The sequence below is a fragment of the Alosa sapidissima genome, chromosome 21 (assembly GCF_018492685.1).
Source record: "Alosa sapidissima isolate fAloSap1 chromosome 21, fAloSap1.pri, whole genome shotgun sequence".
In the NCBI taxonomy this organism is placed as follows: Eukaryota; Metazoa; Chordata; class Actinopteri; order Clupeiformes; family Clupeidae; genus Alosa; species Alosa sapidissima.
In genome coordinates, this window is record NC_055977.1 from 15,163,229 (window position 1) to 15,189,882 (window position 26,654).

Consider the following 26,654-nt stretch of genomic DNA (forward strand, 5'->3'; position numbering starts at 1 on the left):
ACAGTCTATATGGTTTGAGCACATACACCATGTAATAAGCAACAACAAGAATAAGAATCAACAAGAATAAGAATAATTTGTTTTATTTTTTGAATACATTACAAAAGGGGTGAAATTACTACATTGGACCAGCAACAAAGTTATACAAATTCAAATATGACTGGCAGCATTGGTGTCTACTTGGATATTTTACTATACATCAACTAAATTCGATAAAAGGCAGAATAAGAATTCTTCTTGTCAACGTATCAACTACAGAAAAGCTCGACTTTGGTCTTTGCTTCAAAAATAAACTTGCCGAGTTGCATGTAAACATTTTCATTGCCTTCACCTTTTCCATGATAACAGCACCCATTTGTATGAAAAATGATTTTGTGAATATTAAAAAAAGGAGTTGCACTGTGATCTTAACAACACAGAAAAATAAATACACAGCCATGGGTATTTCCCATGCTTTTTCACTCTCAAAATTGAAGTAAAAAAAGTGATCTATACACATGTTAGCGACACAAGAGAAAAACAAATTGAATCATTACTTGTAAACGCCTCTTAACATACTGTGTAGTAAGAAAAAAGTATACATCACAAATTATAATTCAAAACTCCCCTCTAATTTGATAGGACTGGTGTGGGAGGCAACCAAACCACTCTGATAAAGAGGGTCATGTGAAAGGAGTGACAAGCAGGGGCCTGCAGAGGTCAATGCTCTCTGAGAGAAGCCCGATGAAGCGGGCCACATCACGTTAGCATTTCCCTTAGCTTTTAGCCTTAGCGAGGCCCTGGGATAGAAGGGAAAGAGTACACAAGTCTTACAAATGATGCTGCGCTAACTAGCCCAGCAGGAGGAGCTACAGGTCCTCCAGACAGGTGACCACATCTTTCCCCATTCGAACCAGCTCACTACATTCTCCTTATGGCCTGATGCAGAAGAGACCTTTTAAATAGGCTAGAGGCCCGTTGATAAGGTTTCAGCTGGTATGGCAGACACAGCAACAACACTTTCAGAGTGCTGACAGGAAGTCTTTCAGGCCCCCCTTCTTGGTCTTGGGGCTGTCTTCCAGCATCAGGAGCTTCTTTAGCCGCGAGAACGCTGACTTCTTCACACCTGTCGACTTCGAAGAACTGGTGGAATCGGATGACGCCACCCTGGCAACACAGAATACAACAGAATGTGAAAAAAAATAGTAATTTATTTGTTTAATGTTAGTTTCAGAGCAGCAGATTTGACAAAATGGTCTTACCTTGGTGTGCTAAAAGGTGTTTTCTGACTGGAGGCTGAGCTAGGAGTTGACATGGTTCCTTTGCTGGCCGACTGTGGGCTCTTGTGCTTCCCTGCATTTCTTGGGGTGTTTGGGTTCTTCACCAGAGTTGTGAGAAAGTCCCGGTTTGGTCCAGCTCTTCTGGATGTCTTATTGCAGGTGTGGCAGGTGGCCATCTGTAAGACAGAGCAATCATGGGTCATTAGAAAGACCATCAAACCGACATGAATTAGCAGATCATCTTCACTTGTCCATAAGATTTATACTGACCATTCCAGTCAAACCAATTCATAAACTTTAGCTGAATTTTAATGAATGTTATGGAAGCCAATTCACCTCAGAATCACCTCATTAGAATCAGTTCTGAGGTAAAGTTTGATAACAGAACTCACACAATGGGTATTTTTTTAGCAAGTCAGTGAGCATCCACATTCATACAAATGAATGTACTTAAAAACTCATAATAACATATCTATTTCAGTGCTGATATCACAAGAAAGGCAGCGCTTTAACTCCGCTAATTATCTAGGCCTTTCTTCATGAATATGTATAAGCCTACTGAAAACCATAGCACGTCTTAAGAGGGCTGACAGACAAAACCAAAGTCAAAAGAACAGCCGTGCACTTTCACTGGTGTCTGGGCTTTGTGTAAAATGAGAGGCAAGTGTTAAGGATGCCAAACACTCCTTATCTCGAGGCCCGAGTTTGCCATGCCAGCTGTGACAAGCATCTAAAACAGGGCGCCACCACAGGGTCGTGTGTGTCAGGCTGACAAGTAACATGGGTGGGAGGGAGAGGAGGAGGAAGATATGCTTCCATTGCCATTCTGCCCAGAAACCAGAAACCCACCCCCCATTGCCCCCCACTACTTTGACCTATTCTTAAAATTGATCATACCATTTCAGGATTTCAGGAATAGCCATAAACATACACAGACATACACATACACACATACATACAAGTGAGATTGTCCAAAACCAAAAAAAAAAAAAAAAAAAAAAAAGACGCATACGTTTCTGAAAAGCTGATGCACTTCTTTAAAAAAAAAAAAAAAAAATGGCCTTAGCGAGTCAAGATTCTCCTTCTCAAAATTCACTTTCTTCACAGAGACTGGGTCTCAATCTTAGCAATGACCCACTGGCGATGGTATGAGGCTTCTGTAACGACTCCCTAAGTGCCATTATGAAGGAGAGTGGCTGGTTTTACGAGTCCCTCTATAAACGGCATACCTTGTGCCTCCTGTTGTTAATGTGGAAGCTAAGGCACATGCTTTGCAGGAGTGCATCACGAGGGCTGCACATAGCTGCACCCAGATGATCTCCTACCTCTTACTTAACCACTAAACCCCAAAATTCTCTGCAAAGAGCCTTCCCCTCCTCAAACCCCCAAAATAACAATGCAAAGTAACAATCCCAAAGATATGAAACACAAAACAACTGCTACCGGATAGCAATTATGTCCCTGACTAAAGTATTCAAAGTGATGGCTATAGAAGATTTAGAAGTCTTTTGGAACAAGAGGGTGAGAGCAACAGTAACTCACCGAAACAAAGGTAGCCATGTTTGACAGTCGGACAGGTGGTCGAGTGAGTGTACACGAGTCTCGGATGGTCGCTTCTGTTCTCCTCCCGTGGGGACTGGGTTCTATGTTTACTACAGCTGGGAGGGAATGTGTCCAGGGCTATAAGGCCCAGCCTCGCAGACGCAACATCCGCTCGGCCAATCAATAACCAGAGTGGGCGGAGTTGGCCTGCTACATTCTTAACTGTCACTGGCCCCTTTTTTCACATTTGCCCTGCCAGCTCTGACGACTCTGATCCACAACAGAATTCCACAAGAACCTGGAATGGTTCAGAATCAACAGTCATTGTCCAAGCATTTGCCAAGTAGCCATCCCCATTTTGAAGGTAATGACAAAATGTGAAATGTGCTAACTTAATTCCCACTGTTAGATACAATGGAGGCCTAGAGAGGATTTCCAATAATAAACTGCCTCAGGCTGAAACAATTGATTGTCTGAAATGGAAGGTATTCCCTGGAAAATATTGACTCGTTTTGGGTTGCAAATGCCTTCTATCTAGGATTGCAGTTAAGAGGACTGAGATGATAAAAATGGTAAGAGAGGCCTCCTCTCTATGCATAAGCAAACCTTTTAGTTTTTGTTTTTTATTTTTGTTTGTTTGTTTTACCCAATTTCCATTATCACCAAATGGAATACACAAAATTGAGTAGGTGATGAATTCCCCAATAGCTCCATTTAATGAAATAACATTTATAGAAAAGGCATACAACTGGTTGTGAATATCAAGGAGAGAGTAGATCACAAAGTTCTTTTAGTGGCAATTTATTTGTCTAATGATGCAATTGTCTTTATTGTTTTTAGAAAAAACAACATATATATTATACATAATATCTTGCATTCTATCCTGGTTCTGTAGTGTAGTCTTGAACTTGTATCAACTATATCTGGCCAGATTGGCACAGAAAGCAGACAAAGTTTGCATGGATACAACCCATCCACTTTCAGTGGAGATCATGCCGCTTCCTTCTGGTCATAGATATAGATACCCTAACGTCAGAACCAACTGAGCAAAAAACTCATTCATTCCCATGGCAATAACCCAATTAAATAAGATGTGGGGAGGGGTATGAGAGGAGGAATATATGTGAAGTACTGTGCAGTAGTTTTAGTTTTATTTATTTATGACATTAGGCCTTTTAGGGAAGTGCAAAATACTCCTTTTTACTGTATTCTATTTATTGATGTGTGTATGTTATGTGTTAGATAAATAGTGCTGTAGATGTCTGGTTAAATGTTTGTGTTGTGGATTATGTGTCAACATGCCTATGCTGTAAAACAAGTTGCCTCTCGGGGACATTACAATTTTCTAAGTCTAAGTCTTGGACAACTCATTAAAGACTGAATAATATATTTATTAAATTAACATCTCAAACTTGAAATGTGAAAATCCACATCAAGAGTTATTGCATTTGTGTGTGTGTGTGTGTGTGTAAAACCAAAAAAAGCTTGAGGAAAATGAACATTGCCTATTATTATTATCACACTGGAGATGACCATTACTGCATACCAGTGGAAACTGTGACTGAAAGAGCTGACGGATTCATATTAAGAGTGCAGATGCTATCTAAAGCCTCAAACTCGGAGTTCCCCAAAGCCTATTGTGAAACAGAGACAGGGAACTGCTGTCTGAAAATAAAGACACTAGCTGACATCGATAACAATCGCACTATAAAAACTCACTATAAACACGGGTGGACTCGCTTTGTGATAAAGCTCTGTGGCTCAGTGCATGCAGGTGTGTGTGTGTGTGTGTGTGTGTGCATGTGTGTGTCTGTGTGGATGTGGGATTGTGTATGGAGTTGCCACTTTACTAGGGGATAAACAAAGTAAAAGTGAATGAGGGGCTGTTATAAACATCATTCGATACGGTCGGGCAGAGGATGTTTTGGAGAGAGGTCACCTCTGATGACTGAGAGAGAGAGGGGCCCCCTTTGGCTGTAGAATGCTATGAGGCAAGGCCATGGAGCCTCAAATCTGCTAAATTAGTGTCACTAGTCACTCTGAGAGCGTCCATAAATCTAGCACCACCTTCAAAAATACACACAAACAAGGCTATCGATGGATCTACAACACATTCATGACATGGTGACATGAAGTGGGATCCCCCTCAAAAATGCACGCATGCGCGCACACACACACACACACACACTCTGAGCTGTCAGCGTTTGTCACCCTTCTCATAGAGATGCATTGCAGCTGGGCCAACGCTAAGATTGATGCAATGCCAATAACATCTGTTCAGCTGGGGGGAAACTGCAGAGCCAGGGGCGAGGGGAGCTCAAGCTCAGCTTTTAGAAGGAGAAGAATTTATGCTGAGAAAGCTCTAAACAGGAAAACCTGCAAGATCATGAATGTCAAGTGAAAAGTCTGTTGCAAAAAAAAAAAATAAAAAAATAAGTTTTTAAAATGGCTTCCGTATTCTTCTAATTTGGCTGCAGCTAGTGTAAAAATTGGTGTTCAACACAACAGTGTACACATGTACCAAATGAGAAGGCAGTGGTATTTCAGCAGGGATTACAAGCAGGCTGGGCGAGAGACTGATTGAATTCTTAAGGTCAAAGACACACTTGGGAGGGGGGGGGGGCGCACCAAAGCCTGGGGGCACTTGGCGCAAGGCTGTAAACATCAAACCCACCAGCGAGACAGAGGAGCCGCTCACAGTTCAGACCCTACACACACACACACACACACACACACACACACACAAATCAATCCTTCAGACGAGCTCATTGTTATCTATGAATAGGCCGCCGTTTTAAAATATGCCCCACCACCCTCGCAACCCAGCCAAAGCAACTCACAGCCGGGCAAGGCTGGATCCTGTGACCTTGTTACAGAGAGCCATCGTCATCACACACTTGTGCATGTGCCTGTGTGTCTGTGTGTGTGCTTGGGTGTGAGAAACAAAGAAAACTAGCTCCAATAAGCTGGACACATGATCCTGTGTCATACTCATCGATCCAAGCCCAAGGGCCAGACAGACAACAGTTCACAGCCAGCAAAAACAACAACTCCTCACCCATTTCCACCTGTGCTTCTCTCTCCTCTCCCTCCCTCTCCCTATCTCCCTCTCCTTATCTCCTTGCTGGACTGGAGAAGTGGTTATCTGCAGTGGATCAGACACATATTTTCTGTATCTGGGTGATAAGATTAGAAACCACCGCACAAAGGGGAGCAAGACAACGTGACAACACACTGATATGCACTCATCCCCAGAAAGTGTGTCACCACGATCAAGCAAAACATTAAATGATCCCACACGCTCCTTCTTTGAAGTGGAGTTTAAATGCTTTCATTAAAACATGATGATGCATCGGCACTATTTGAAACACAGCCTCTTTTATTAATAGAGGCGTTTTAATTTGACTTCAAAGTCGGAGTGCATCTGATCATCTTCTGTTGTGGGAGTGGTGTGTCATCTTTTTGGAAGACGCCTCTGGATTACCATCTGCCACCACATCCCCATTGTGTAGCATAGTGTAGAGTAGTCCAATTTCAGATTCCATCTCTGCACTGTCTCCTTAATAGTGGCTGGCGCAACGTGAAACGCAGGAGGAGGAAGCAGTGAGACCGGCGCATGGTGTTAAGCCGTGCCCGAGAGGAACGTGACCAGAGGATAGACCAGTGGTGAGGCGCCCGTGATGAGGGGCTGAGGATAAACAGACCACCCACACACACACACACACACACACACCCCAAGACTCCATTCCATACGTCAAGGCTTTCCCTGAGACTGGAAATAGATACAGCGTCTATGCCATTCGATGCAACAGCTGGACGGCGCGCCACAAAGGGGGCAGACAAAGAGAGAGAGAGCAGACCTCATCAAACCCTGAACCTGGCTTACAATTGACTACAAATTCACTCAACAACACGAGCATGGACAGGTCAGAAATAGCTCTAATCCTAGCGGCTAGGTGCACTTCCTATATTTACATGAAAGCGTGTGTGTGTGTGTGTGTGTGTGTGTGTGTGTGTATTGGTGGAGCTTCGTCTGGACAGATGAAAAAGCCATTAGCCAAGCTTGTGGTGGGGAGAGCGGTTGTTGTGATGGGCAGAGGTGCTTAAAAATAACGCGCTAATGACCTGGCAGAGGGCCGCACGTGCACCACCTCTGCCGGGCATGTGGCGTATTGCAAAAGGCTCAAGGTGATTACTGGGCCAAGGCCAAGGGCACGGCAACTGCCTCCGCGGCTGTAGTCGCATCCATCGACGTCCACCCTGGGTCCATTCTCTAGGGCTTAATGCCATCAATCAACACATCTTGTGAAGCCCCTCGGATGGACATATTGACTCTCTGAGCTTTCCGTCCCATGATGGAAAGAATAAAACAAAAACAAACAAAAAAAACGTCCCAGATGTTCTTTCCATTTCATCCACCGTCTGGCATCTCTTGGTGACTTCATTCATTTCTGCTTATGAGGCAGGTGGCCTACGTGACAGACACAACATCATGAGATAGAGGATTGGGTGTGTGTGTGTGTGTGTGTGTGGGGGTGGGTATGTGTGTGTGTGTGTGTGTGTGTGTGGGGGGGTGGGTATGTGTGTGTGTGTGTGTGTGTGTGTGTGTGGGGGGGGGGTGGGTATGTGTGTGTGTGTGTGTGTGTGTGTGTGTGTGTGTGTGTGTGTGTGTGTGTGTGTGTGTATTACGTTTCTCTTTTCTGCACTCGCTGCGCATAGTTTCCGTATGGCGCAGTGGCAGTGGAGACTGGTGAGCGGTGCCTAATGCAGTAAAGCAGGCACACAGTTACCTGATTTAAAAACGTCCCCCTTGGGCACTGCATGAGAAATCGCAGGCATTAGGGGCAGAAATCATCCAACTGTAAACTGCTGATGCTGGATAAGATATTATTAAGGAAGGGATAGAGAGTGTGTGTGTGTGTGTGTTTGTGTATGTGGGTGTGTGTGTGAGAGAGAGAGAGAGAGAGTGGCCAAAAGGGTGAGAAAGAGTGTGCATGCTTGTGTGTGCAAGTGTGTGTGTGAGAGAGATAGAGACAGAACGGGAGAGAGAATATGTGTGTGTGTGCTCGTGAATAATATTTTATTGCTGCGTTTGCCATATTATCACCTTGCAACAGAACATAATGTTACAGTGCACACATACTGGCTCTGGATACAGCCTGCAGTAAATTACCTACATATATTTAGCATGGCAACATATGGCATATATTTGGCATGATGACATTTACAATCTTGCAAAAGCCAAATGTGCCAAGTGCCAACATTGTTTAAAAAAACAGCACCTCTCCCATTGCTCTGCTGTCAGAATGATTTCCGATTCACAACACGGGCATTTGCAACATGCAGCAGAGGCCAACCCCAGAGGACACAAAGGGCCGAGCCTGTGACTCCTCCTGACCCCAGACACACGAATAGATTGAGTAGCCTCCGGCTTGAACCCAGTGACCCTTCTGCGAGTTGGTTTGTCCAACAGGAGTGGACAATGTCTTGAAATGGGTGAGATAAATCCTCTAAAAACAAATATCCATACACTGACACTCACTGACAGACGTTCCACCTCACGTATTGTTGACTCAGATGCACTAACTTCGGATTAGGTAGTGTCTAGTCTTGTTAGTCAATCTACCCGGGGTATATTTAGGGTGGCTGGAACGTCCGACACGTCAGTAGGTGTCTGTGGCACTGTACATATGGATAGCCAAAAATAGTATTCCGCAATTAGCAGGCCTATCATTATCAAGTGCCATTTCATGATCATGATTCCCTTAGAAACACACACACACACACACACACACACACACACACAAGCAATGGGTTATGCTAAAGGCATTTAGCTTGAACACCAGGCCCGTATTCACAAAGAATTTTAAGGCTAAAAGTAGCTCCTAACTGGCGAATTTAGGAGAAACTCCTAAAAATAATGGGAGTGTCACTCGTAACTTTAGAACTCCTAATTTTTGTGGCATTTCACGTCGCAATGCCGATGTTTTGAAATGAACTTGCGGTTACAGGAGCTCTCAATCGCGATGGAATAATTGTGCATTGTAACTAAGGGATGCAATAACGGCACCAACAACCAAAACCATTCATCGCATGTAAACTAAATGTAACGTTTCATTGTAAATCAAATTAAATTGTTTCTCCTCCTTGCGACTCTACGTGTCTTCATACAGATTCATTTAAAACATGTTGCAAAAAATACTGCTTCAATCCGTAGTGTAGGCCCATTTCATTATGCTACTAGGCTATTTTCTTTATCTTTCTCTTATTCATTTAGGCTATTTATTCATCATCTTCCATCCTTTGCGGTACTTGTAAAGCGCACGTATTCTCACCAGCCACCTGTCACTCATCATCGTAGGGGAGGTTTCTGCCATCATTCCCCTGTTATAGGCCTAATCATCAGCCAATCAAGGTGGTCACTTCGATCAAGCTTGTGCATGAGTAACGTCAACGATGGCAACAGAGCTCTTATCTTAGGAGTTGGCATTTTTCCTTACTAAGAGTAGGTCTGAGAGGCTTTGTGAATAACTCCAAGCTAAAATCTTGTGGTGCGATTTAGGAGTACTCCTAGTGGTAAGATAAAATGCTTTGTGAATACGGGCCCAGAAGCAAGTGAATGCAGCAGCAGCAGGCAGTGAATGGAGATGATGACCGACAGCCATGAAGACCGGCGGAGCGTCCTTCTCCACTGTTTATGGGAGCTCTCGCTACAGAACGCACTCCCTCTATACGGGCAAGTCCATCATCTTTAATGGATCAAAACCACCTGCACAGTTATCGATCTGTGAAAGGAGAGTCTCTCTTGACAAAACAAAAACGATTCTGAGAGAAAGCAGAGGCATTGCATCCAGGTGGATTTATTGCATGTGTCTTTTTTGCTATATAAATAAATTTGACTTGAATTGACTTGACTAGAAAATCAAATCAAACCATATTCCTTTTGCTTCTCTTGGCTTTGAGTATTTCTGCAGGCACTTCGCCTGTCTAATGAAAAGTCATTAATGTATGGAACACCGACCTCGTGCCCCTTCCTTTCCTCTAGTGTCCTTGTTATCTGTGCACACTTGATTTCTGCTTCTTTTCTATTCGCACAGAACCGCGTCAAAGTAACAAAGACGGGACTTTTCTGCAGCAGACTGTCGTCATGTCATCTCGAGCACGTGCCAGCTGATCGAGGCGACATCCTCCAGCCCATTCAAGTTATTATTTCCCCTTGAAAGCTTTGATAGAAACACAACATGGAGAGGGAACATAAGCTCAAGGAATACGTGCTGTAGAGGAAATAGCTCCTAAAAGCAAAGCAAGACTAGAAATGTCTGAGTCTGAGAGTCTGAGTCTGTGTGAGAGTGGGTCTGAGAGTCTGAGAAATGCAGCAAATAAGGTATTGTTGGGAAGACAGCACGGCCTGTTGTAACTACTTCATGGATACCTTAGTTTAACCAAGTAAGGTAGAGGAGGTGAAGCAAACAATCAAGAGCCCAGAGCTGATGTCATTTAATATGGCGAGTCCACCCAACCGGCCCTTCCTTCTAGGGAAGAAACTCTAGTCCAGAACTCTGCAACTGCGGCAGACCCGGTGGGGAGCAGAGCCGTGGCTGCCAGCCCACATCGATGGTATTTTTCCGCTCTCTGGTCACGGCATCATGGGAAAAGCCCCTGTGTGACGGTGTGGCCGCTCAGACAGATCAGTGGACCCGGCCGGGGTCAGCGCTGAGGCTCGAACTGACCACCAGGCAACTCATTAATGGTGAGGTGAGCCAGATATCGAGCTGTCCCTAAACTGGGTGGCTGTTTTGGGTGAGGCTGTCGGAGAACATGCAGTGATCTGTGGGGTACTGGCTGGCTGGCAAAGGTTTTAGAAGCTTTCCAAGAGTGGATGACACACAAAAGGGCAAACCATCTTTGCAAACACCTGCAGATATCTTTGCATAGGCATGGTGCACGTCTACGGATATGAGACTATGACGTGTGTGTGTGTGTGTGTGTGTGTGTGTGTGTGTGTGTGTGTGTGTGTGTGTATGGCACGGAGGGGGTACAATGCAGTGTAATTGATTTTTTTCATTACAAGTGACACGTATAAACAAGTAGACAAAGTACATTTCAGCTCATCTGGTGTTTATGTTGGCCAGTAAACACATGACCAAATGTCCCATCAGAAAATGACCATGCTCTGCCAGAAGAACACAGGATAGCACTGGGCACAGAGTTTAAATGGGCACATAACAGGCCTCCGTGATCCCAGTACTCACCAGACCGCTGGAGGACCTCCTGAACCTGCAGAGGACGTCCTTCTGCTCTAGGCTGAGCTTGTGGCCCTTGGCTTCCCTACCCAGCAGCCTCTGCAGCCGGGCCGAGGGTCTGCGCTTGGGCCGCAGCCGCACCCGGTGGTTGTCCGGCTCCCTCCACTGGAAGCAGAACGGACACAGCGCCTCTGTGGACGCCGCATCGTCTAAAGGGAAAGAGAGAGAGGGGGGGACAAAGGTGCCATGTTGAATTAGTCCTGAGAATACAGTGCATTAACGGTGGTTTGAATACATGGTCTCTTCCCAGACTGGTGCTACACACGTTACGTGGTGCTTGAAGTGTGGTTCCCCACTTCAGTGTAAAGCGATTTGAGTAGCCTACCTAGATTAACTGCTCTATGAATGCAATGTGCTGTTGTTTGTTGTTTATTGTTTGTTTCGGGATCGGGCCAACGCAGCACAAGGTGTGCAAGAGCAAAACAAAATCAGGCAACAATAATCTCAGATGATGACAATGCATCGCACAAGAGAACAGCTGACTGAGTAGAAGGCCGAGTTGTTTCCAGAGCTACCTCAGCAGGGTGTATGTATCTACTCTCCAGTCTCTGCCAACTAGGAAGCTACACAAACCACAACTGAGGGCATTGATCTATTCTGAGGTTCTGAGCTGCACTGAGATCCAACGGGGGGGGGGGATCAAAGCCCTGGGAAGCTTTTCCGACAGGATATCATAGTGGACGGGCTGTTTGCTGTCTGCCAGTGGCTCCGGGCCTGTGAGAGGGGCCAGACAGCGCTGAATTTTAACAGGGCCAGTGAACACCTCACATGAGGTCTACCGACTGACCTAATGGGATTAGTGGTTGATTAATTTTATTTTATTTCTTTTTTTAATAGAGACTTAGACTTTTTTTCCACTGACAGGTCCAGTTTTGTCTAGCCAAGGGTGGCTAAAACTACTACTTGTCATAGAAATTGGCTCTGAAAGTTTAGATGAGTGAAGTGACAGCTGAACAGGAGAAATGAAATAAGGAGGAGTTATGTAACTTACCATCCATCTGCTGGGTTTGCCTGAAATGATAAAAAAGCTATTTAGTTGACTCTGCAATGGTGCCAAATGTAAACAAGAAAAATATCACCAAAAGTAATTGTGCATGTCCCCAAAGCCTACTGAACATGATGAAATATTTTCATAACTTAGAAAATATTTGCTGAAGAATTGCATGGGATATTATTTGCAAGACCAATTTTCAAACCCAACTCATTCTTGCTGACAGCCATGCATAAGCATAAACACACACACTCACACACACACACACACACGTTACATTTCTACACTTATCCCAGTGGTGGTTAGTTAGTTAGTTAGTTTATTTGTCCTTACATAGGAAATTTGTTTTAACATACCGTACGAGCCTCACAAACATGAAATATAGGTACACACAGTTACGGTACTTCACCCACCACCCTGTTACCACATACCCCACCCACATAGATGTCAACAGCACATGTACAGCACATATACAGCACATATACATCACATTACACAGATACAAACAGGAAAACCATCACCAGTTGGCATTACAGAGGAATGAGGGCGGCACAGTGATCCATCACCACTGTGTGTTGTTCAGTGCTGCTATTGCAGAGGGCACAAAGCTTTTCTCAAAACGCACTCGCTTCCACCCCATAGCCCTGTATCTGCGTCCAGATGGAAGCAGAGTGAAGAAGGGATTGAGGGGGTGGGTGGGGTCATGAGCGATGGTCTTTGCTCTGTTCTTGGTGAGTTTATTGTTGAGGTCTGATAGATTAGGGGTGGGGAGGCCTATTGTTTTGGCTGCGGTATGAGTGATGGGTGTGAGACAGTTTCTGTTGGCAGCAGTTAGCATGTTGAAAAAGCAGGGAAGGCAGTAGAGGAGTATGGGCTGGACTATGCTTTTGTGAGGAGCAGGTGACGGGGGGCAACAGAAAGTGATCTGGTGACGCCTTACTTCAAGCATACTGAAGTACAGTGGGGAGAATAAGTATTTGAACCTGTGCTAAAGTTGACTAAAAAGAGGAATATTAAATAATCTGTTAAAAATTGATCTTAATGCCTAAATTAAAAAAATGAGTAAAAATCCAACCTTTAAGATTTTACAATTTTAGTGAATGAAGAATGTATCGTAAATAAATAAATAAATGTTCTTCCTTAAAATACAGGGGTAATAAGTATTTGACTCCTATGTTAAATTCCCATAGAGGCAGGCAGATTTTTTATTTTTTTTAAAGGCCACTTATTTCATGGATCCAGGATACTATGCATCCTGATAAAGTCCCCTTGGCCTTTGGAATTAAAATAGCCCCACATCACCACATACCCTTCACCATACCTAGAGATTTGCATGGTGTATTTTTCAGTTAGCCTATTAGCTGGTTCGATTCACATTAAACTCAATGAACATCAAACCAGCTAATAGAATTAACCAAAAAAAAAAAAACACACCTCAAATTAGTGGCAGAGGCTCAAACCAAGAAATGCCACGATGAGTGTCACTTGGCAGTTCTCCAGACAAACTTCCTCAGCATGAAGAGTCAAAGTAATTTGACTGGTTCTAAAATATGCTTACTACCATATACAATACACACTCATAAAAAAAAACTCTGACATGGTCAGACCTGGAAATCACAATGGCAAGGTGTGCCACAATGTAGCATGGCAAAAGGAGCATCTAACTGAATGAAATCATGTCATCACCAGCTAATAGGCTAAGCCACACACAAAAAAGAAACAAACAGCAAATTCTGACTTTTCAACTTAAATCTGAACCAGCCACAACACTGAAAATCACACAATCAGTGATTCACAATCACTATAGTGATATTCAATGAAAATGGATTCCCTCATCACAGGATTGCGTAGGATTCACAGGATTTTATTACCAAAAGAGAACAAATCAGATAAAAAACATCCACCTCTGCTCACAAAAGCAGGCTTCAGCAGAGCTACCATTTCAGTGAATTTCTTGCCGTTGCCAGAATATACAACCACCTACACTCTAAAGATGTTGTTACATACCTGCACTATTTGAACAACACAAACACAAAAATGAAAACTGTTTAAAAAGGGACTGAATTGGTTTAGCCTAGCCAACATAAAACAGTCAAAACATCAGTGCAATAGTAAAATATGAGAGAAGAGTATCCTCTCCTCATCAACACCCCAGTTGCCAGCTCCCCTTCTGGCACTAGAGACGAGAGCGGTCTGAACCGGCCTGTGCGAACCCCTCATAATGCTCAGCTAAAATTAGCAGACGGCACTAAAACCTGACTCATGAGATTTTGTTTATTGGGGCTCAGAGGGAGGACAGAGAGGTGCACGAGCTGCGGTCAAGCTGCGGGGAAAAAACGAGGCGCTTGGCGGTTCAAATGACCTCCGACCGCATGCCAACTGTCCGCAGGGGGTTGGGGGGGGGGGGCTTGGCGATGATGCCGTCATCCTCAAAACACTGCCCTCCCCTCTTCCCGGCACGATGCCCATGGCACTGGAAGAAGAAAGCCAAAGAGGCATAATCCCAAAGCCTGGCGTAGCTGACTCACTCGGCCAAGCATTTGCCCGAGGGCAATCAAGACTGGACTGTTAATTTGGAGTGTGGGGGGTATTCACAGACTCAGAGTAGCCCTTCAAAAATAGCCTCAGACAGGAGGTTTTTCATTTTGTGAATGTGCACTGGACTAATCACGCACAGTTTTGATGATTGTGGCTACTTGACCCCCTGAGGAGGCTCTCCAAAACTGACATTCTGGCTTTTCATTCCAGGCACGTCTTCTCTGAGAAGTAGATCTCATTATGCCAAAGACGTTTCCTATGATATATTCACGCAAAAGAAAAAAGGGAGACGCACAGCAATGAGAGAGGGGGCCAACATCGTGCCCAGTTTGAGAATGTGCTCAGTTACGGCCTCCGGTTTTCATAACGCTCCAGGAGTGGCCCAGAAAAGATGAGACCTTAAAAACAGTCACCCAGGGAGGCTCTGCATGTTTCGCCATATGAGTATGTGATGGAGGATGTGATACCATGGGGCCCCATTCCCTTCACAGCACTAATTGAATTAACATACTTGTCATGCATCTCCTTTTAAGCACACACTTAGGAGAGATTAGAATCAGCTAATAGGCGCAGCCCTGTTTGTCAAGCTAGATGCTATCAACAAAGGCTTCTTTTGGCCCTCTCCAGGACCACTTCCCCATACCATCGCGTGTAGACGGGTGGGTTGGGAAATCGTATTGGCTCATTTAGCCCGCAGTTGTGCAGCAACTTCACCGCGCGGTGGTTGTGGTCACTGAAGAGGGCAGTGCAGGCGGGCAAAGGGGAGCCCTGCGGTGGAAGTGTGGCACCGAGGCCTCTGGCCAACAGCTGCCATCGTGTCTGGTCAACACGTTCCAATCGAAAGCAACAGCTAGCTCACAGGCATAAAGCTGGGGTTGGCACTGGGAGTGGGGTGTGTGGCAGACAAGCGATCAGGCAGATAGATGAGGTGCTGGAAGTGGGGGGGGGTGCGCAACATGAGATGGCCCCAGCTCAATCATCATGGAGGGGATACTAGCGTCATTCTGGGCAGCAGAGCTGCCATAGCAGTCATTCCTCCAGGGGTCAGCTGCCCGTAAGATACGCACTCTGCAGCTGTGACTCAGGCCATAGCCAGTCCACAGACGTACGAGACAAGAGAGAGCGTGTGTGTGTGTGTTGTATAAGTGTGGGCAGCTGTGGGGCTGGAGTTATGTAGGATAATGAAAACAAAAACAATGCGTACGCAGAGAAAACATCCAGGATGAGTAATGGAAGCACTCAGCCTACATCCATGTTTGACTCTGCCCATGCACACAGAGGACCATAATGTACACAAACAATGAGTCAGAGTACAGCATGTCCCACAATGACTTTATACACACATACAACCAATTTCACACGCGCACCCTAATACGGACAACAGACAGATAGATAGATAGATAGATACTTTATTGATCCTCAAGGGGAAATTCAAAACAGAGAAATGTCTTCGGGGCCAACTTTTCTCATTGCCTATCTTCCTCTATTGTTGTTCAGATTATTATTATTATTATTATTATTATTTGAAGACTCCAGATAGTCATACTGTATATTTATGCAGTATAAACACAAATAACTGACCAAATGAACTAATTCCCCAAAACATCCCCCACCCCCCATTAAGGTACACAGGTTCTGTGAGCATGACGGATGGTGAGCAAATTTCGAAGTAGAAATTCATAAGCACGTTTAAGAGTATAAGGGATATGGCTATGGACCGTGGTGTGATTCCTAATACAACCAAAACATACCCCGGGTTCTACCGGCTACAAAGAAAACAGAGAAGCTCGAGCATTCTTCCCTCACCTCAATCACAGCTGTTGCCTATAGCTTACTGTTTGTGCCTGAGAAGGCTCACCTTTCTCCAAAATGTGGCTTTTTCAGGGCAAGTTGCGGTGCAGACGCCTCGACCGTCTGGACAAAATGCAGCAGGCACGAAGCCATCCACACGAGTGCCGCAAGGAAATAGTGACTGACGGCCGTGACTTTTTGAAGGCTCTGGGTGTTTTGCTTTCCATTCAGCCATGGCCGCAAGTTTCCTGGCTCAGGTGCTGACTGGTGACAGAGAAAACTGTCCGGGTTTGAAACAGGCTGGGCCTGGGCCAAAGCAAACCACAAGGACACGCTAACGTGCCGGTCAGACATTGTCTCTCTTTCTCTCTATATGTCTGTCCAGTTGAAATGAAACTTGCTCAGTTAAACTTAAGAAAGTCAAGTCCCACCTATGCAGGATGTGCAAATAAAACTCTGGTGCTTTTCTTTACATTCAGAGGGCAGGGTCCATAAATTATTCAGCGAAGTGTGAAGAAAATAAGTACAAACACCAAAAGTTCTCTCTCTGTCTTTCTTTCTCTCTATGTGTCTGTCCAGTTGAAATGAAACTTGCTCAGCTAAACTTAAGAAAGTCATGGCCCACCTCTGCAGGATGTGCAAATAAAACTCTGGTGCTTTTCTTTACATTCAGAGGGCAGGGTCCATAAATTATTCAGCGAAGTGTGGAGAAAATAAGTACAAACACCAAAAAAGAAAGGAAGAAATCTCAAAAAGATACAGTAGAGGGCTCAGAGAGGCCGGAGCAGAATACGAATTTGAGTCATGAAAGGCTTTATGGGAAAAGGCAGAGGGGACAAGCAGAAAAGAAAAATCTTAGTGACCTTGACAGCTGCACGTAGGCCCTTCACCGAATAGAGGATCGGCTTACGACTGTCCCCCAATTCCCTCTCTCTCTCTGCAGGGGTACGCGCATTAAGGAAAGTGCAAACCGGACGTTCATATCATTTACAGCTTTAAGCTAAAGCTGGGCGAAAGAAAAACCATGGTATGGTTGTGTTGAGTAAGGAGGGAAGGATCCCTATAACTTTACAGTCCTATCCCTTTGCTATCCCTATAGTCACCCCATGTACCATCCATGTACACACTGATTAGCAATCAAATTGAGTCATTAAGTGAAGAGTTAAATGTGATATCAGGTAGCATCTGGGAACAATTGGTATTTCTAGCGCATGGGCACAACAAGCATTAAAAGCACAAAAGGAAAACATTAATTGGCAAACCTGGATAAAGGTTTTTCTGTATACAACAGTCCCAACTAAATCAGGACAGTGGGTGAGCAAGGTCAAGGTTTTCAAGCAACATTTAGGCCACCATTTATAATCATAGCCCCTCCCCTAACTACCTGTCGACTGTTATTCTGGGAAATAGGTTAGTCGCCGTCTGTGAGGAGGGATTGGCCTAATAGATTACCTGCAGTAATCATTACTCAAAAAAGGGCTGATGCCCTCGACAATCAGGTTCCATTCACTTAAGCTGCAGCTTGTATGTCACTTATTTTATAGGATATGACTTCTAATTTCAATGGAATCAGTCATGTCAATCAACCTCAATCAGTGTGTACCAGAGCCGAAGGAAAGAAAGGAGTGATACTCTTGAAGCTCTGGAGAGAACCTCTGTTGCCCCCTAGGGGATATGTGAAATATTACAATAATAGTGATGTATGTTTCACAAAGGTAAAAATATTCAACGTGTTAACTTACATGAGAAATCGAGCCAGCTCCGGACAGGTGTCTTTATAAAGAAGAGAAGCTTCCGTCAAAAACGAATCTTTTCCCATGTTTGGATAGGTCGGAGACGTGTGTAAATATGTTCATATGTTAGCCGGGTGGCTAGTTAGAAAACTATAGTTCCTATAGTTCACGTGACTTATTGCACTGCAAATGTTAAACATCAGTTCTAAAACAATCGATTACATAATATTCGTATCCTACAAACCAATTACCAACGATATAACATGCACAGTATAATGTTAAGGCAAAGAAATCCTGGTCAAGAGCGAGAGCACTTGCATCCATAAGGCAGTAGCACATGTATCCGGGTTGCCCACAATCCTTCACAAGAAAACTAATGCACTCTGGGATACGTAGTCGTAAGGACGCGAAGAGGTCAATGTGAATGTTTTGGTCAAGGCACAATTGTCACTTATATAGATTAATATATATAATATAAATTAACACATTAGAATATAGGGTACCAAAGTGTGATCTGTAGTATTTAGTAGTTAAACATCCTCATAACGTATGTCTGCCTAATCCCATAACCATAACCATAATGTAGGCCTATATTGCTTATAAAGCTAGAATTTGATCAATAGGCCTATATTAGCATAGCCTACCCAGTGTCTACAAATGGATCTACAATGTAAATAGACACATTTGATCATATTGACCTATAGGCTTAGGCTACATCAAACTTTGTTAATAGGCCTAATAATAAGAACAACAATCCCAAAATGGGGTTGGCCTACATTATCGCCAATTAGACTGTTTTTTGACCAGGACCCACATCTAGCCAGACCTAGGCCTACCTGACCTGGCTGACCTTATAGCCTACCTGACCTGGCCTATATATAGCTTACCTGAGGTGTCATTTCATTATTACTGACCATGTCATAGGGCTATCAGCTTTGCAATAAATCTGTGTCTGAAAGGGTTAAGACTATTATATTCTTTTTTTTCACAATTTAGTTCATATGAGCCAAAAACAAATTGGTTACAAATAGCTTCTCACCAGTGTGAAATCAGGACAACTCACCTTGACCTGTTCTAGCCTTTATGCTCAACGTTCCTAAATCTCAAGAGGAGGGGTAGGCTAGTCAAGAGTTTTAGCCTTGGTGATATGATATATTAATTTGACAGAAAAAAATGAAAAGTTGCTTATATGGTGAAACAAACTGAGGCTTAAGGTTATGCACTGTTTGTTCCCTAGAAATGTCTGACGTTGCCCGACACTGGGCAGCAATTATACGCTCACCGCCCCATTTCTGATCGCACCATGGGGCAGACCTCCCCCTAGAAGTGTCTTGCGCCTCCTCATAGATCCAGCAGGAAAATAATCACATTGACTCCTGGAAAAAAATCCCCGGAGGTGCCGCGTCTATGAAATTGGATATTTAAAGGCGACGCGGAGCCGCTAGCCGCAATTCTCTGCGCTGACTCTGGCTGAGTGAGGACATCCGAGAGAGCAACAGAATCGGGAACGCACCTTGACAATGCTTCGGCTTGCGGGGTGATCGTGACTTGACAAGAAATAAGTTACCGATAATAGACTAGGCGTTTGGCTGAACATGACTGAAGATTCGTCAGGACACAGATGCTGAGAGCCCCATACGAGACACCTGCAGTGTCTCTCTGATACGCGCTCCCCAAAGCCCCGTATCAGTATCCCCAGTCAGTGCTTAAGCACGGCTGAGGGAAGCGAGCGAATGGATCACTCTCACGTAGCCCGCATGGAACTCAAGTAGCCTAGACTATGGCCCACAGGTAAGTGGATCAATTTGTGTCCCTTAATTTGATTTATTTGAATAACATTTTAACACCCTCATGCAAATGTATTGTTTCTATTGTTTCAATTGTCGTGTCATGTGTCAAGTATTCAACGTAAGAGCATATGCTATAGAGATATACATTTAGAATGTTTCAGGCTTTTTTTTTTTTTGACGTTTTCTCTTGTTAAGAAGTCTGAACAGGTCTGGCATCACTTACCTCGGAACTAAGGCGTGTGAGTGTGGGTGTGAGTTGCTGTCCAGCCCTTGCTGACAATTCGAAACAAATCCGCAAGTAAGATCATGTCGGGGGCATTGTAAATAATTTAATTTAGCTATGGGCTATGTGATTAACTGTCAGCATATCACATTGTAATGAACATCAAAGTTGAGGCAGATTGAGATCATAAATGTATGTTTCCCCTTCCATGGCTTCCCAGCACATCAGAGCTGTGACTGTTCAGAGATGAGAACGGGAGACGTTCATATCACACAACTTGTAAAAAGCAAAGAAATGACCTTCATTACCCATAACCCATTAGGCCTAATAAACATTTCGCAGCCTGTAGGGAATAGGATTCACCATAGCCTACCAAGAGGCGCCTCTCACCCTGTCTCAGGACTGACAGGAGACGGACAAAGTAACGCTGCCCTTGCAGCACGCGGGCAGAGGGTGCTATCCAACAAATATGTAACGCAACACCAACTCAGATTGTGCTGAGCCGGCGAACGCAGCCCCGTCTCCAGTGATGTGAGGTGGTGGAGAAAGGGGGGGGGGCTACTGAAACTGCCACTTACAATTCGTTACTGTTAACTTGTCAAACCACTTCTTTACTGCGAGACACATCTTAATTAGTTTTCTAACACCTCTCACATCACAGGCGAATGATCATAGGAAGATATCCTGCAATGGGACGTTTGAATTGTGGTTGGCTTTACTGTTCTCACATTTGTTTTTGTTTCCCTGCTGTTCATGTCACGTAAAGATGATACAGTCTGGCTTTAAATGATTAGAGGGCTGGCTAGATGGCTAGAAGTCCAATCTTTATTCAAAACAAGTTCTCAAACCCAGAATACAAAAACATTTATCCTCCCTTCACAGTCACAAAAGAGGCCCTGGCCTTTGGAAATGAGTTATTTTTTATTAGACTATTCAACCTATTCTGCAGCATTGACCAGATCTATCATCTTTACTGTCAGACCTGTCTGATGCTTGGCAAGACTTAATAGAAATGCATTTAAACGTCTTACATTTAGTATCTGCAGGGATGGAGATAGACTTCCAGGCTGTGTATGTGTGTGTGTGTGTGTGTGTGTGTGTGTGTGTCTTTGGGGAACTGCAATTACTCTCCAAAAGGAGGATCTGTCTACCTTGGTTGGGTGCTTTCATTTGGTGGCAGATGGATTTTTGGATGAGTCTAACACTTGGCCAAAAGAGTGGCGTGATTGTTGTTGGGGTTTTTTTTATCTTTGAGTGCCATTTTTTTTGGGACCCCATCTAATTAGGCGTGCCAGCCTCCTCTCTTTCACACACACACGGGTTCCTCTGTTTATCTTTCCTGCGGTTAAAAAAGTCTGTTAGACTCAGCATCAAAGTGTTGATGCAAAGCTCTATCTCTCCCTGATTTTTTTTCTTTCCCATACCGCTCTAGACACCATGGTGCAGGATGCCCTGCACTGCCATGCATAATCAGGTTTAAAGAGAACAAAACATGTCAGCTCTACAAAAGGTTCAATGTGGTTCTGAGCCTAGACAGAAATCGGGCCCTTTCCACAGCTAATTCTTATGCTGCCCAGCCTGCAAGACTCTGAAATAAGAGAAAGAGTCCAACAGAGCAGAGAGTGCAGCCCAGTAGAGAATTAGAATCATATCTTAAACTTGGGAAAATGACTGGACAAAATTGGAAGATTATGTTATAGGGTAGAACTGTAATATGTCTGTGTATTATACACTGTATTGTCACTGTCTATTTATTGTATGTCAGAATGACACCAAAAGCTGCAGGCAAATTCTATATACATACTTGGCAAATAAATGCTGATTCTTATTCTGAGATGGAGATGATTTTTTGCCATTGACATTGTGACACTGGCAACATGGAATACAATAAGGAATATCTAGATTTGCTATAGACCCTTTCATCAATAAAAACAAAAACAATGCTTGAACGTTCTATTTGGGCCCCAATCTACTTCCTCTGCATTAAGATAACATATGGAATGTTAAAAAGGAAGTCTTGTGGGGCCAACTATGATGCTGATAATGGAACTCTCTTGAAAGGGTCCATAGACTTACTTGAAAGGAAGTTGAGTTAGACTGACTGTTTATGTAAGGTTTATTAAATATTTGTTGAAGAGCTGCCATATAGTTGATTGACTACATGGGCGAATGAAATCAAGGGTTTCCCAAGGAGATGTGAAATGTTTGTAAGAATGCTGTGAGGAAATGAGAGAGACAGAGGGCCTGGGGGCATTTGACTTGCACATATCTTACCACAAAAAGCTTATTGATAAACAAGTAAAGCCAGCCACCCACAATTAGATATTGTATACGGTTGAACCAACACACATATCCTAGTCAAGCGACGGGCCAAATGCTCGATTGTTCCTCGACGCCTCTGACCACTACAGAGGCACAGGCAGGTCCAGTCACCACACAATAATCCACAATAAGTGCTCCTGGTACCATAGGAGGAAACGGCTCGAGTGAGGAATGAGGGATTGTGGGCCGAGGGGCTCCTGCGGGGGGGGGGGGGGAAACATCCCAAGCTCGTTCCGGGGACACTGGGCCGCTATTGTTCGGTGGCACGTGGAACCGTGGGCCTGTTTTTTTCTGGTGGGCTCTTTTGTAGAGAACAGAGAACAAAAGGGAGCCGTTGCACAGTCCGAACATCAGGTCACACGGCCGGCCTACTTTGTGGCCCTAAGCCCCCAGGCTGCGTGCTGGCACCCGGACAAGGACTTTGGTTTGTTTGCTGCTGTTGTTGTTTATTTGTTTTGATTTATTCCTCGTCATTAAATGCCGTTCTTCTGCAGGTCATGAATCATCATTGCTTCTCACTGACTGTGGTGATGCATCACTTTTCATTTGGCCAGAGCCTGCAGTGAATGCGTGGCAGCCCATTCTGACATCTCTCTGCAACATCAACTAATCGAGGGGAGAACCATTTCTAGAAGAAAGGGGCATTTAAACATTTGGTTAGCAATTCTGCACACGCATCTGTTTCGCTGCCAGTTGTCATTGTCCTGATTGCGTAAATGGTACTTATTATAGGCTAAGTCAATACTTTAATTACAACTCTTATTAATTGCCGGCAGCCACTTGAAACACATTTGAAATCAATTCCGTTGTTGCACTAATAATAAAAAAGCAATTCTGACTAATGATTGCAATATAAATGCATAATAGGTGGCCTATTTCTCTCCCATTATGAGCTTTTGCCCCCGAAGTGGCAAAGAAAAAAAATGTAGTTCAGTGAGTTTTACTTTTCTTTGTAAAAGTCATTCCTCATTGTGACTAGCTAATATTCATTTTTAAAGCTATTGGGTTTTTTGCTGTGATATATTAACATAGACAGAGCTCTCGCCTACCAACTGGAGTCACTTTGAACTCCTTTTAAATTTAAACCTTTTTTTGTTTTCTCCCACCATAGCCTGTAGTTCTAAAGCATTTTCAAACGTCATGACAGTATAATTCTGTGCTTTTTCCTCTCTTTCCATCTCTCTCTCTCTCCACTTCCTCTGTCATGTACAACCTCTCACAAACACATCCCATCTCTCCCATCTGCTAGATCATCTGATCTGGCCAGGTTTGGCCTCTGCAGCATTTCTCTCTCTCTCTCTCTCTCTCTCTCTCTCTCTCTCTCTCTCTCTCTCTCTCTCTCTTTTCTCTTTCTCTCTCTCACTGTCTCTTTCACTCTTGTTCTCTCTCTGCTCTCTCCTGTCTGCACGGAAGTTTCCCATCTTCTCCTCTTTCAGTTCACCTTGCCAGGGCGTCCTTGGAAACGTCTGGCGCCACACAGCGCTTGTCCCAGCAGTTTCGGAAGTAGGTTGGACCCATTTTCCCACAGAGAGAAAGAGCGAGAAAGAGAGAGAAGAGAGAGAAAGTAAGAGAGTAGAGCTGGGAGACATGCAGCTGATGATTGCTGTCGGTCACACCTCAGAGGATGCTGAGAACGAAAGAGAGAGAGAGAGAAAAAAAAGAGAGGCAAAAAGGAAATAAAGAGAGAAAGATGGATAGATTATTATTCTCTCACCTCCCAGAAAAGAGATTAAGTAGGGAAGGATGATGGAGAGCTTAGATGGGGTTGGCTTTATCATTCCTATTACCTTGAAAGGATAAGGGACGTGTGCAATGATCAAGGGTTGGAGACGAAAGAAAATGGAAATAATGGCAATCTACAGTCTGGAATGGATTGATAGCAAGGAAATGGAATCACAGCTGTGGCGGTTCTGGATACATTTCTGCATTGCTGTCGCAAATTGTTCTGGAATTGTTCCAAAACTCCCCCGGGAAACAAACATCATTTTATTTTTGTCTCCCCACCTCCTCAACAGTATAAATATTTCAGCCAAGGTAACAGTGGGAATTTTTAAGAGTGTGCGTGACACAGATTCCTGTCATTAACCTTGCTCTGCTCGTGTGCAATTTTGGGCCACACCAGTGCCTCCTCTGAGGGAGGGAGGGAGGGGGGGGGGCTGAAGAGAGCTGGGTGGGCTTGCCTCATGTGGACGCAAGGTGAACGAGAAGAGGGGAGGCTATTTTCAGTGTGTGTGATGAATGTGGTGTCCATGACATGGAAAAAACACATTACCTTGCTCTCTCTCTCTCCCTCTCTCTCTCTCTCTCTCTCTCTTTCTCTTACTCTGTTTCTTATCTCTTTTTTTTTTCTCCCTCTCTGTCTCTCCACTTCCTGTCTCCATTTCACTCACTCCCTCCCTCCACCCTCGTTCTCTTTCACTCACACTCTGTTCTCATCATTCTCTCCTCCTCCTCTTCCTCTCCTCTCACCTTCATCCGCCCTCCCTTCATTCCTTCCTCTATCGACACCTTTCCCTACCACCTCACTCTCATATTTCCTCTCTCCTTCTCTCCCTCTCTCTTGCTCTCACTTTCTGTCTCTCATATTCCCCGTCTCTCTCTCTCTCTCTCTCTCTCTCTCTGTCGCGCTTTCACAGGGAGCATCTGATGGAGCGGGCGAGGCAGCCAGCTGAAGGTGACCTGTGGCTTGGCCAGGGGCTGCAACACAGGACATGGGAGCTGCCTCTGCCTCCCGCTCGTGTCTTGTGTTGCAGCCAGTGGACTGGCCACTCTCCCAGCACCAGCATCAGCCGGAGCGATGGATAGAAGGAGAGCGAGGGAGAGAGAGGGAAAGAGAGAGAGAGGCTCTGCTTCCCACTCCCTGCCCCACATCAAGCAGCGAAGCGACATCACACGGCATGGGCGCTGTCTTGCTTTGGCAACATCAATGGCGGTGATGTCGATTTATTTCTAACTTTACATTAATATTCAATTTTCTTTCTAGTTATGTCTTAAAGCAGATCCTTTTTTGTCCCTCCAGGGTGATTTAGGATTCTGAGTCTTTCTTTTCTCTCGAGGGATTTAAAAACGATGTTGTGTTCGCCTGAATAAGGGCCTCTGGTAAAGAGCTGTATCCTTGCTTAGAGGGATCAAGTGCCAACTGTACGTGTAACATTTCTGATGCTCTAATTCTTACATGAAGAGATGCTGTAAATGTTATAGTTAAAAAATCGCTTGAAAAAGAGCCCAAGTAAAAATGAGCAGGCATCTATTTTTAAAAAGAGTTACTGTTCTGTTCTGATATGCAAAGGGGAAAAAAAGTATGTTGTGTTCTTTAAAGGGACGTGGCGTGGTGCATGGTGGCAGGTTTATTTTAATGACAGGTGCACGCACACACACACACACACACACACACACACACACACACACACACACTCTGAAAAAGAAGAAGCTGTTCTTTCTCACCAGCAGCAAGGCAAACATTATCATAGCGCAATAGAGTGAGACAAGGTCAACAGTAATGCACCTGGGTGTGTGAGGGGAGCGTTTGGCAGACACGTTGGCACTGTCTGGTCCAGTATTAATGGTCCTGTATCTCCCTCAAGGTTACGAATGAAGGGTGCTGATGAAGAGGCACAAGAATGCCTACGCTTCCTAATATCTCTGTCTGTCTCATACACGCGCATACATGCAAGCACACACATATATACATACACACACACACACACACATGTACACATACATAGCTACATAGCCACACTCATTCTTGCTGGCAGCCATGCATAAACAAACACACAGAAACACACACACACACACACACACACACACACACACGAACACACACACATATTTCACACTCACACAGTCACACATATAGATCAAGGCACTCAGACAGGTCATCGTCTTGCAGATGTAAATATGCACACTGGATTGTCTGTTCAAACATCACTGAGATGAAAGCTTTGCAGCCATCAACGAGACAGGGGTCGAGACATTATTTAAACTCCTAAAATGAAACCATTTCCTTTTGAAGGAACCACTCGAATGCAATGTAAAATCGAATTGCTTGACTCGCCGTCGTGTTATGGCCTGATTTGATAGATTTGTTTTCCAAGGAAGAAGGCTGGCTTCCCATATCAACATGGTAGCTTGACCGCTATTTAGCCTGAGTCTGCTGGCTCAC

At 44.3% G+C, this 26,654-nt stretch overlaps 1 protein-coding gene and 1 long non-coding RNA gene across 2 annotated transcripts; one reads left to right on the plus strand and one right to left on the minus strand.

Annotated features, from left to right (window-relative positions):
• Nucleotides 1-67: 67 nt before the first annotated feature.
• Nucleotides 68-18,546, minus strand: c21h18orf21 (chromosome 21 C18orf21 homolog). The gene is made up of 5 exons (XM_042077561.1): nucleotides 18,167-18,546; nucleotides 12,096-12,115; nucleotides 11,054-11,253; nucleotides 1,242-1,435; nucleotides 68-1,146 (listed from the first exon to the last, which is right to left on the minus strand). Exons 1-5 carry the CDS (start codon nucleotides 18,241-18,243, stop codon nucleotides 1,002-1,004), a joined length of 636 nt encoding a protein of 211 aa, XP_041933495.1. The 5' UTR covers nucleotides 18,244-18,546; the 3' UTR covers nucleotides 68-1,001.
• A 1,129-nt stretch (nucleotides 18,547-19,675) lies between these two features.
• Nucleotides 19,676-25,903, plus strand: LOC121696228. The gene is made up of 2 exons (XR_006026253.1): nucleotides 19,676-19,948; nucleotides 25,129-25,903. It is a non-coding gene; the product is annotated as an uncharacterized LOC121696228 (long non-coding RNA).
• Nucleotides 25,904-26,654: the final 751 nt, after the last annotated feature.

Coding starts and splice junctions, on each gene's coding strand:
- c21h18orf21 (XM_042077561.1), bottom strand. CDS start 18,243: ATGGGAAAAGATTCGTTTTTGACGGAAGCTTCTCTTCTTTATAAAGAC. Junction 12,116..18,166: donor GAGCTGGCTCGATTTCTCAT/GTAAGTTAACAC, acceptor TTATCATTTCAG/GCAAACCCAGCAGATGGATG. Junction 1,147..1,241: donor ACACCTTTTAGCACACCAAG/GTAAGACCATTT, acceptor CTGTGTTGCCAG/GGTGGCGTCATCCGATTCCA.